Genomic DNA, 11,968 nt, shown 5'->3' on the forward strand with positions numbered 1-11,968 from the left:
TTACGGCTGATGAATGCATCCTGCTCAGGACTGCAGAACCATATGGTGATCTATAAGCCTGAAACATGCAAATGGGTGGGTGGCCAAACCAAACTACCGATTTGTATTAGATACAGATGGTGATAATCATATTAATAGTAATAATGTTGATGATAATAATATTGTGCCAGATTTTGAACTCAGTGATTAATATATATTCTCTCATTTAACCTCCACAACAACAGTGCTGTAGGGTTGTCATTTGCACGAGCTAGATTTCGCAGATCAGGAAACTGAGGCTCAGAGAGGTCAAGCAGCTCTGAGTGTCAGAGCTCAAGCGAGTCTCCCTATGCTGCCCGGGCTGGTCTCGATCTCCTGGTCTCAAGCAATCCTCCCATTTCAGCCTCCCAAGGTTCTGGGATTACAGATATGAGACACTGCATCTGGCCTGGTTTTGATATTAGCATTCTGTTGGGGCCTTAAGCAACTTCACACTGTCCATCATCCAAGGAAAAAGCGATTCCTGGCCTAGGCAGAGGAGGGAGAGAGATGGCTTCAATAATGGTGACGGGAAATCCTTCCTCTCTCTGGTCTCACTTGGTCAGGCCAGACCTTCTAAGCCATTAATACTTGCTGGAGGGCAGCCCAAGAGGTGGAGGAGACGGGCCTGCCACGAGAGATGTGCCAGAACTGGGCTGGGAGTGCAAGCCCAGTAAGATGGATCCAGCTTCAAGAGTCTGGGAGCAGCCACACCTGGTCATGGGTCTCCTGGGCTGAGATGTCCTCCCGACCTTCTGAACCATAAACTGCTTTTACTCACCCATTGGCTCCCCAGTGCCCAGCACAGTGCCTGACCCTTGGAGGGTGATGAATGAATACATGTCCCCTACTAGGCTGTGAACTCCTTTAAGGAAGGCACCACTTGGGGATCACTACAGTATTGCCCCCTCCTCCCCTCCCCAGTGCCTGCCACAGTGACCTGCTGATGACCATGGAGCCAAATCCCTTTCTCCTCATTAGAAGCTCTCAGCCCAAAATCCATGGTTCCATGGGTCAGACTGAGGCCCAGGTGGTCCTTGTGGATGAATGATGGAGACCCCACCAAGCTAAGAACTCGGAGGAATGATCTCCCATGGTTATGGCCAGGCCCGTTTTTCGCCTTTCTGAATGGCAACAGCATATTTCCGCAGAGGTCCTCAGTAGAGCCACACGCAGGACATACATGCATTTGTCCACTCGTCACTCACTTAGTCATTTGTTCACTTATATATCCACTCTCTCACTCATGCCTTTGGTCATTTGATTACTCATCTGATTAATTCATCCATTCATCCAACATTGTGCAGAACGTTGAATGGGTTTAGAGATGCTTCAGGCACAGGTTTTTTACCTGAGAGCTCCCAGATTGGGGCGAGAAAGGTAAGAGCCATCAACACAAATATCATACAGCAGCTTAGCAAGTAGTAAACATCATGAGAAATATACAGACACATCAGCCAAGGGATACAGAGAGAGATTTCTCCCAACTAAGAAAGGGAGTGATCAGAGGTGGCTTCCTGGAGGAAGTGTAATCAGCACCAGCTCCAGAATTTCTCCATGGGGATTGGGTGCAGATGGCAGCTTGTCAGGGAAGCTTGAAGCTGCATCCTCTATAGGGCACTTTACAAAAGACTGAAATGTAGGCTGGGCATGGTGGCCTGTAATCCCAACACTTTGGAAGGCTGAGGCGGGCAGATCACTTGAGCTCAGGAGTTCAAGACCAGGCTAGGCAATGTGGCAGAACCCCATCTCTAATACACAAAAAAATTAGACAGGTGTGGTGCCTTTGCGCCTGTGGTCCTAGCTACTTGGGAGGCTGAGGTAGGAGGATCCTTTGAACCCGGGAGGTGGAGGTTGTGGTGAGCCGAGATCGAGCCACTGCACTCTAGCCTAGGCAACAGAATGTGACCCCAACTCAAAACAAATAAATAAATAAACAAACTGAAAAGTGCTCAGCTGCCCATACCAAAGAATGGGGTTATAATGGAGAGTGAAGAGGTGGTTAAATCTCCCCCACGTCCCCTCTTGCTGCATCTGCTTTGTGTGTGGTCTGGAAGGAAAGTTTGCATGCTCTGGGTGGGCACAACTCCCTGATTTTCCACCCTTTCACTCATGAGGAGGGTGCGGCCAGTAGAGGTTCTTGGTGGAACCTTCTGAAGCTCAGGGCCAAGGATAGAGGCCCCACCTGCCCATAGTAAGGGCTTTTACAGTCAACCAGGGGAGATAGGATGAGGCCCCAAGCCAAGGCAGGAGGAGCCCCTATGAAGGAGGGAACAGAAATGGCAGATAACAGAATGCATAGGACTTATAGGACTTGGAGACAGGGTGGACGTAGCTGCTGATCTGAGCTGCATGTGCGCATCTGAGCCTGAGCCTGGTTCCCTGAAACCTTGCCAGGTGGATGGGTGAGGTGGGTGCAGCCACCTGCATCCCTGGTGAAAAGCCACCCAAATGACTGTACTGCTCCGTCTCTCCTCTGCCCCCCTCCGCCTACTCTTCCCAACTCCCAGCCCAAGGTGCCTTACTGGGCCGTGTGCAGGGCGTCTGGCCCCAGGGAGAGGTGGGGTGAGCTGCAGACTACACCCACATGGCTATAAATGGGGAGCCTCTGGCTGCTGATCATGCAGCCTCCCTTCCCCAGCCGTGACAGCACTGGAACCTTTCGGACACCTGGACCATGGACCCCAGGGAATGTGTCTGCATGTCTGGTGAGTAAGGAAGCCCTCCCTGCAGTCTGGGAACCTTGGACCAGCTTCCTACAGGGAGTCTGCAGGTCCCTGATGAAAACTTCTCTTTCCTCCAATTAGGAGCCACCAATGGAGTTCATCCTGGGAGCTGATAGGTGGACTGGCCACCCGTGAGGCAGCTCCCACTCTCTGTTGGCTCCCAGCCTGATTTTCTAGAATTGATATCCTGGCTCAGGGAATGGCTGACAGGGGACCTGCAAACTTTGGTCTTTCTAGCATTGGCCCCTAAAGGCACCCACCAGAGTGAGGAGAACTCTGGTCCAGAACCTGGCAACCTGGTTTGGGTCCATCGCTGCCATCGCCTCCCTGGCACTTATTCTTTCTGGTCCTCACTTTCCTCATCTGTAGACTGAGGTTCCTTATTCCCAGCCAACCACATCCCAGAGCTGCTATGAAAGTGCTAAAACCATTAAGCACCTGCAGATGTCAGGGGAGTTGTGGACTCCCCTAACTTATGTGGACTCTTGAGTCACTGAAGCTGCTTAATTCCACAGGAGTGTGTTGGTCAGAAGGAGAGAAATCAGGGTTCAGAGCCATCCTGGGCTTTTACAGTCATGGAAATAGTATAAAGAAGTCTCACAAGTCTGGGTGCTGTGGGTCACAACTGTAGTCCCAGCAATTTGAGGCTGAGGCAGGAGAATCACTTGAGACCAGGAGTTCAATATCAGCCTGGGCAACATAGTGAGACTCCATGTCTACAAATTCTTTTTTTAACTTACCTGGGTGTAGTAGTGTGCACCTCAGTCCCAGCTACTCAGGAGGTGCAGATGGAAGGATTGCTTGAGCCCAAGAGTTCGAGGCTGCAGGGAACTAGGATTGCACCACTGCTCTCCAGCCTGGGTAATAGAGCAAGACCAAAGGAAGGAAGGAAGGAAGGAGGGAGGGAGGGAAGGAAGGGGGGAAGGGAGGGAAGGAAGGGGGGAAGGGAGGGAGGGAGGGAGGGAAGTAAGGAAGGAAGGAGAGAGAGAGAGAGAAAGAAAAGAAAGAAAGAAAGGAAAGGAAGGAAGGAAGGAAGGAAGGAAGGAAGGAAGGAAGGAAGGAAGGAAGGGAAAGGAAAGGAAGGAAGGAAGGAAGAAAGAGAAAGAAACAAAGGAAGGAAGGAAGGAAGGAAGGAAAGAAGGAAAGAGGCCGGGCGCGGTGGCTCAAGCCTGTAATCCCAGCACTTTGGGAGGCAGAGACGGGCGGATCACGAGGTCAGGAGATCGAGACCATCCTGGCTAACATGGTGAAACCCCGTCTCTACTAAAAATTACAAAAAAAAACTAGCCGGGCGACGAGGCAGGCGCCTGTAGTCCCAGCTACTCGGGAGGCTGAGGCAGGAGAATGGTGTGAACCCGGGAGGCGGAGCTTGCAGTGAGCTAAGATCCGGCCACTGCACTCCAGACTGAGTGACAGAGCGAGACTCCGTCAAAAAGAAAGAAAGAAAGAAAGAAAGAAAGAAAGAAAGAAAGAAAGAAAGAAAGAAGGAAGGAAGGAAGGAAGGAAGGAAGGAAGGAAGGAAGGAAGGAAGGAAGGAAGGAAGGAAGGAAGGAAGGAAGGAAGGAAAGAAAGGGAGAGAAAGAAAGAAAATGAAGTCTTACAAGGCTCCCTTGTCTTTTAACTAGACATCTCTGTACCAAAAACTTGCAAAAGAGGCAGAAGCTTCCAGCATTTTGAAACTCACAATGAAAGATGGGATAATTTTTTTTAAGTGTAGATGGTCATTATGGTATAAAACCAAGGTGGTGGCTCACATCTGTAATCATGGCACTTTGGGAGGCCAAGGCAGGATGATCGCTTATGCCCAAGGAATTTGAGACCAGCCTGGACAATATACTAAGGCCCTGTTTCTACAAAAATTTAAAAAATTAGCCAGGTGTGGTGATGTGTGCCTGTGGTCCCAGCTACTCAGGAAGCTGAGGCAGGGAGATCACTCGACCCCAGGAGCTTGAGGCTGCAGTGAACTGTGTTCCCACCATGGCACTCCAGCCTAGGTGATAGAGCAAGACCCTGTCAAAAGAAAGGAAGAAAGAAAGAAGGAAAAAGGAAAGAAAGAAGGAAAGAGAAAGAATAGGGGGGAGAGAGAGAGCGAGAGAAAGAGAGAAAGAAAGAAAAAAGAAAGGGAGGGAGGAAGAAAGAGAGGAAGGAAAGAGGGAGGGAGGAAGGAAGGAACGATGAAAAGAAAGAAAAAGAAAGGGAAGAGGAGGCGAGGAGAGGGGAGGGAAAGGGAAAGGAAAGGAAAAAACAAAACAAGGTGTGGCTCTGTGGCTCTTGTTTTGAGTTCACTGACGTTCCTTGACCTTCCTTAAACCATTCATGGTTTTCATCTTGACTTGTGAAGGTGATGAGGGTGTAAAAGGTTTTTTTGTTTGTTTGTTTGTTTTAAGACAGAGTCTCACTCCATCACCCAGGCTGGAGTGCAGTGGCACGATCTCGGCTCACTGCAACCTCCATCTCCCAAGTTCAAGAGATTCTCGTGTCTCAGCCTCCCTAGTAGCTGAGATTACAGGTGTGTGCCACCACACCTGGCTAATTTTTTTTTTTCTTTTAGAGATGGGATTTCTCCGTGTTGGCCAAGCTGGTCTCAAACTCCTGGCCTCATGTGATTCACCTCCCTTGGCCTCCCAAAGTGCTGAGATTGCAGACGTGAGCCAGTATGCCTAGCCAAGAGGGTGTGAAAGGCTTTGATAGTTCTCAGAGGAACCTTGGGCTTGGAAACATTGGTCTCGTCTGTTGGTTCTCATTGTACTTAAGAATTATTTGAGTTGCTTTTCAAAAATATGGACTCCATTTCCCCACCAAGACTTATGAATCAGAACATCTCAAGGGTTGGTCCCAGGAATCGGCATTTTTACAATTATCCCAGGCACGATTGATGCAGCCATGCTAGTTCCCATCCATGGCCTGTGACTGTGGACTATTGCACGGTTCTTGACACTGGGGTGATGCTCAGCAGCCTTGTCACCCTCTCGTCCAGCCAGTCCCCAAGGACAGCCCAGAAGCCTTGCCACTGTGACAATCGACATCATGCCTTATGTTCCCCACTCCATCTCCATCCTCACGTTCGTGGTGGCTGTCCTCTCTTCCAGGAGGAAACTGCATGTGTGGAGACAACTGCAAATGCACAACCTGCAACTGTAAAACGTGTCGGAAGAGTGAGTATGGTGACTGGGGGCACCATGGGCTGGCGGTTAGAAAAGTCCCATCCAGGCCAGGTGCAGTGGCTCACGTCTGTAATCCCAGCACTTTGGGAGGCAGAGGTGGGTGCATCATCTGAAGTCAGGAGTTCGAGACCAGCCAGACAAACATGGTGAAACCCCATCTCTACTAAAAATACAGTAATTAGCTGGGCATGGTGGTGGGTGTCTGTAATTCCAGCTACTCGGGTGGCTGAGGCAGGATAATTTCTTGAACCCAGGAGGCAGAGATTGTAGTGAGTGGAGATCACGCCATTGCACTCCAGCCTTGGTGACAAGAGTGAAAATCAGTCAAAAAAGAAAGGAAGGGAGGGAGGGAGGGAGGAAAGAAGGAAGGAAGGAAGGAAGGAAGGAAGGAAGGAAGGAAGGAAGGAAGGAAGGAAGGAAGGAAGGAAGGAAAGAAAAGAAAGGTCCAATCCCCATCCTCAATCCTCCAGCCATGATGGACTGGGGCTTGGGGGAAGGGTGTCTAGATGCCTTTTACCCATTTGGGAGATATCTGAAATGAGAACCGTGTAGAGACCTATGGCAGAGCTCTCCATGGCTGCAGCCTACCCAGGGATGAGGGCATCCATAGTGTTTGGAGCAGGAAAAAGACTGAGGGGAGGTTCTGTTCTGCCGAGTGGTAACAGGGATAGAGCACTGGCCTGGAGTCATGAGCCCTAGGTTCTAGTCTTGCCTTTGCCACTGTCTCATGACCTTGGCAAACCTCCCCTCTGTGGGCTTCTGATGGACTCTAGATGGCCCCTGGGATCCCTTCCAGTTGTAACATCCCTCAACTTTCTGTCCCAGGATTTTTGCTAATGTGGATTGAAACCTCATGCACACACCCCTCTTTTCCTACTTCCTCTAAGTGGTGGGAGGGGCATGGTGAGATGGGAGTGTTGACCCATAGCAGATCTGCGCATCTCCTGACTCTTTCAGGCTGCTGTCCGTGCTGCCCGCCGGGCTGTGCCAAGTGTGCCAGGGGCTGCATCTGCAAAGGAGGCTCAGACAAGTGCAGCTGCTGCCCATGAAACCCATCCATCGTGCCCACCTCTTCCTAGGAGAGAAACCTGGGAAGTGTCTGTACAGTGCATGAATCGAGAAGGTGGAATAATTGTACAATAGGTTGTGCTTTTTATATATTTGCCCAAATGTGGTGTTGGTCACATTCATGTAAAGTACTTGGGGCAATAAAGTTTTCACTCTCTTGGTTGTCTGGTGGCTCAGAGCATTGTTTTACCCTCACCCAGCAGGACCGAAAGGGCTGCTTCTGTTGCAGATCCTGTAACCGCCACCCACCTGTACCTGTGACAGATGGCTGCCTACTGCAAGCTCCTGCGACTCTGCCTGGGGGCTTTCTCCTCCTGCACAAGCTTGTTTGACCCATGCACAGGGCAGGCCAGGAGTACTGAGGAGCTAAAGTCCCTGGGAACAGCCCTTCGCCAATGACAAGTGTGGGTTGGTGGGTAAATATCCCAGCATCTTTATCCCTCAAAAGGAACAACTCTGAGACTCATTCTATGCTGTCTCCCAGAAGTCTCTAGAAGCACTGAGCTTCAAAAGCTCACAGAAGTAACCTGCTCATTAATATAACCTACAGTGGCCTCCTTCCTTGCCTCACCTCCCCAATTCCCCACCATTGCTTTCTGGGATCTCCACCCAAAGAAACTACTTGACAGGGTCCGCTTTGTGGGTAACCTAATCTTGGCCAGGCTCCCCTGTCATAGCCCAGAATGCCTCATTGTGCAAACATAGCTGTTTAATGGGTTTGAGCACTGAATCACTCATGAATGAAGGCTGTGTGTATCTAAAGGAAATCTCCAAGGTCAAGACATTGAGGGCATTAGCTGCCCTGGTTTGGTTATTTGGACCAGTCTTTAGGACTGGATGACCTGGAAGGCATGAACCAGGAAGAAGATGCTGGTGGAGGTGCAGAAGCAACATCCAAAGCAGAACTCCTAGGAGATGACATTTTGGCTAAACAGCTGAGAAAGCTGAAGTCCCTGGAGGCTGGCATTGGAAACTGGGGGTGATCCCCAACTCTCACCCACACCACCATCCTCAACAGAGCTGAAGACAAACCCAAGCTCTGAGATGATTTTCATTCATGCCATCAAGGGCCTGAACTAGGGCCCATCAGAGACCACAGCGGCCTCCTCCTCCACCAGCCTCTGTCAAGCAACCGTCAGATGCAGGAGTGGGTGAGAATAGAGCCTTTGCCAAGGTCACAGAGCAGCCCCAGGGTGGGCTGGGCTCAGCTAGCAGGATTTACTGCATGCTTCCCGGAACTGATCACTTTCATAATCCACACTATCATTATCCCTGTTTGCAACTTAGCCGGGGCCTCCCTAGGAAGGTTTTCACTCTCTGTCCATGAGTTGTGCCTTAGATGCAGAATCATAGTGCAATGGAAACAGCTTGGCTCTGGGAGTGAGACACTCTGCCCCTCCCTGGCAACATGACCTTGACCAAGTCATTTACCCTGTTGAGGCTCAGTTTCCTCATCTGTGAAATGCATCTCCTTCACAGAGTTGTAGAGAGAAACTGTAGCATAGAATCTGTGCACAGAGCAGGTGCTCCATTAACAGGGATTTTAGCAGAACTACAGCCTATCCTAGGCTTCTGTTGATTGATCTCTGAAAAGGCCCCTGCCAAGTCATTCTCTGTCCTTGCAGAGCTCTTAAGCACCTTGAGAAGGACACAATGCAAGGGATTATACCTTCCAGGGGACAGAACAGTCCCTTGTGCCTCTAGCAAGCAGGTTGGCCACTCACCCTGCAACCTCAGCCTCAGTACCCACTGGGATGCCAACTCATCTTATCCAAATGCCTTTAGAGTAGGTACTTCTGCACGATCTCACTTACTCCCATCACATCCTTGAAAAGGAGATTCAGCCTTCAGATTGGCATATTAATAATAATAATAACAACTAATATTTATTGAGCATTTAATATGTGTTCAACACCTAATAAGTGCCAAGCATTGTCCTAAGCAGTTTATAAACATCATTTCATGGACTCTGCACTATCAGGACTGCTTCAGAGCCAGACAACCAGGACTCTGCTCTGGGCCCACTACTTAAGAGGACCTGGTCTTCCTCCTCCCCACAGGAGAGGAGTCCAAGGGTCCCAGGAGATCTGTCCAACTAGAACTCATGCTCATTCCTCCCATAAGTCCCCCATCTAGCACCATCTAGACAATACTTTGAGTACCTGGGACCCCAAAGGCTAGTTCTAGGGTCTGCATAGTCCCCCTCTCCCACCTGTCTATGCTTCCTGAAGGTGCACCATGCCATCAGTCTGTACACTCCTGGGCCAGAAGGATGGCCAAGGGCAGAGGTATTCAGAGATGGGAGGATGTGTGAATAGAGATTGGACACATGAGTTTTTATGTCTACATAGAGTGGAGAAGTCAGGGTGGAAAGAGCAAGGGGAGAACTGCACCTAGGCCTCCATTCTTGATTTTGCCCTAGGCTCTGCAAGTGTTAGGGGCAGGCCTGCACTAACAACGCTGGAAGAGAATCCTGTTAGATAATAGGATCCCGTTAGATCCTCCACTTTGCAGATGAAGATGCTGAGGCTCCAGGAAAGTCAATGGCTGAAAGTCACAAGACCTCCAAGGGGCAGAACTGGGAACTGAACTCAGGTCTGCCTGACCCAGAGGCCATGCTCTTGTCTATGCGATATGGATGAGGCAGAGAGGAGGCTGTAGGCAATGCTGCCCCAGACCCAGGCATGAAGAGTCTTTGCCTGGGGCCTTGTACTTTAGACAGCACATACACCACAAGCACACACACGTGTTAAAGCAGCGGCCGCCGACCTTTTTGGCACCAGGGACAAGTTTCGGTGGAAGACTACTTTTCCAAGGACGGTGGGGCAGGGTGAGATGATTTGGTGATGAAACCGTAGCTACATTCTGATAAGGAGCACACAACCTAGATTCCTCACATATACAGTTCACAGTAAGGTTCTCATACCAATGGAATTCCAATGCCACCTCTGATCTGACAGGAGGCAGAGCTCAGGTGGTAACATTCACTTGCCCCATGGCCTGGTTCCCAACAGGTCACGGACCAGTACTGCAGCCCGGGGGTTGGGGAAGCCCGTATTAAAGAATACTTGGGGACCCTGTCACTCAGGATCTTGTATTTGCCGTTACAGTGTGATCAAGTAATCCTAAACGTCTTCTCTGGTGACTAACACTGTTCACGCCCTGGGAAACACTTCTCCATCTCTTGCCCTATGTCCTCTAAACAAAGAGTGACTATACTTGAAGGCCAGGGTGGTTTTATAGATTGTCCCAATGCTGATGTCAGAGATAGACACTGTCTTCAAAGTACAGGGAGGATTTAAGTGTAGAAATTAGAAAAAAGACAAATTAACAAACTCATCAAATCCTCCTCAAAAAACGTGAATGCAACCGACTCTCACGTCACTCCATCATTTCCCATGAGAGTGACTTGTCCATTTTCTTGCTTTTTTTCTTTTCCAATTTGTGTTTCCAGAACATTTATGATTTTATGCTAATTACAGAAGCTGCACAAGGCAACTGAGGAATGTTTTGTAATATTAAACAATTCATATTATTCACATAAATTCATATTACTCTTAAATAGGCATAGATAGAGCTATAGCTATAGATAAATATACAGATAAACATACTATGGACTGCATGTCTGTGTGCCCCCAAAATTCGTATGTTGAAGCCTAAATCCCCAATGTGATGGTATTTGGAGGAGGGGCTTTTAGGAGGTGATTAGGTTGTAAAGTAGAGTCTTCATGAATAGAATCAGTGCCCTTATAAGAAGAGATGGGCTGGGCCCAGTGGCTCATGCCTATAATCTCAGCACTTTGGGAGGCCAAGGCAGGCAGATTGCTTGAGCCCAGGAGTTCGGGACCAGTCTGGGCAACATGGGAAAACCCCATCTCTAAAAAAAAATACAAAAATTAGCCAGGCATGGTGGCACACACCTGTAGTCTCAGCTACTCAGGAGGCTGGGGTGGAAGGATTGCTTAAGCCCAGGAGGCAGAGGAGGAGGTTGCAGTGAGCTGTGTTTTTGCCACTGCACTCCAGGCTGGGCAACAGAGTGAGACCTTGTCTCAAAAAAAAATAAAAAAAGAGGCATGAAATGATCTCTCTGTCTCTCTTCTCACTGCATGTGAGGATACAACCAGAAAAAGGCCGCGTATAAACAAGAAAGTGGACTCTCACCAGACACCAGATATGTCTGTGCCTCGATCTTGGATTTCCCAACCTCCAGAACTATGAGAAATAAATTTCTGTTGCTTAAGCCACCTAGTCTATAGCATTCTGTTATAGCAGCCTGAATTGACTAAGATATACATAAATATGTAAGACATACCTTTCTATATGTAGATAGAATTTTTAAATATTTCAACTGGATGAACATCAAGTTCTAAAACAATGAATCATTTTATTTTAATAAAAATATTTAATAAAATTTCATTAAATCCTTAAGAAATTAAATAGGCCGGACATGGTGGCTCAAGCCTGTAATCCCAGCAGTTTGGGAGGCCAAGGTGGGCAGATCACCTGAGGTCAGGAGTTCAAGACCAGCCTGGCCAACATGGTGAAACCCCGTCTCTACTAATAATATAAAAATTAGCTGGGCATAGTGGTGCATGCCTGTAATTCCAGCACTTTGGGAGGCCAAGGTTGGCTCATCACTTGAGATCAAGAGCTCAAGACCAGCCTGGCCAACATGGTGAAACCCTGTCTCTACAAAAATACAAAGCTTAGCTGGGCATGGTGACATGTGCCTGTAATCCCAGCTACTCAGGAGGCTGAGGCAGGAGAATCGCTTGAACCTGGAAGGCAGAGGTTGCAGTGAGCCGAGATCTCACCATTGCACTCCAGTCAGGGCGACAAGAGTGAAACTCCGTCTCAAAAAAAAAAGGAAGAAAGAAGAAAGGAAGAAAAGAAAGAAAGACAGAAAGAGAGAAAGAAAGAGAGGAAGGGAAGGAGGGAGGGAGGGAGGAAGGAAGGAAGGAAGGAAGGAAGGAAGGAAGGAAGGAAGGAAGG

General features: G+C 48.9%; 1 protein-coding gene across 1 annotated transcript; it reads left to right on the forward strand.

Moving 5' to 3' along the window:
• Positions 1-2,615: 2,615 nt before the first annotated feature.
• LOC111541212 (metallothionein-4) lies at positions 2,616-6,982 on the forward strand. Its single transcript, XM_023209861.1, has 3 exons — positions 2,616-2,726; positions 5,834-5,899; positions 6,866-6,982. Exons 1-3 carry the CDS (start codon positions 2,696-2,698, stop codon positions 6,955-6,957), a joined length of 189 nt encoding a protein of 62 aa, XP_023065629.1. The 5' UTR covers positions 2,616-2,695; the 3' UTR covers positions 6,958-6,982.
• Positions 6,983-11,968: the final 4,986 nt, after the last annotated feature.

The sequence above is a fragment of the Piliocolobus tephrosceles genome, unplaced genomic scaffold, assembly GCF_002776525.5.
Source record: "Piliocolobus tephrosceles isolate RC106 unplaced genomic scaffold, ASM277652v3 unscaffolded_34332, whole genome shotgun sequence".
NCBI lineage: Eukaryota > Metazoa > Chordata > Mammalia > Primates > Cercopithecidae > Piliocolobus > Piliocolobus tephrosceles.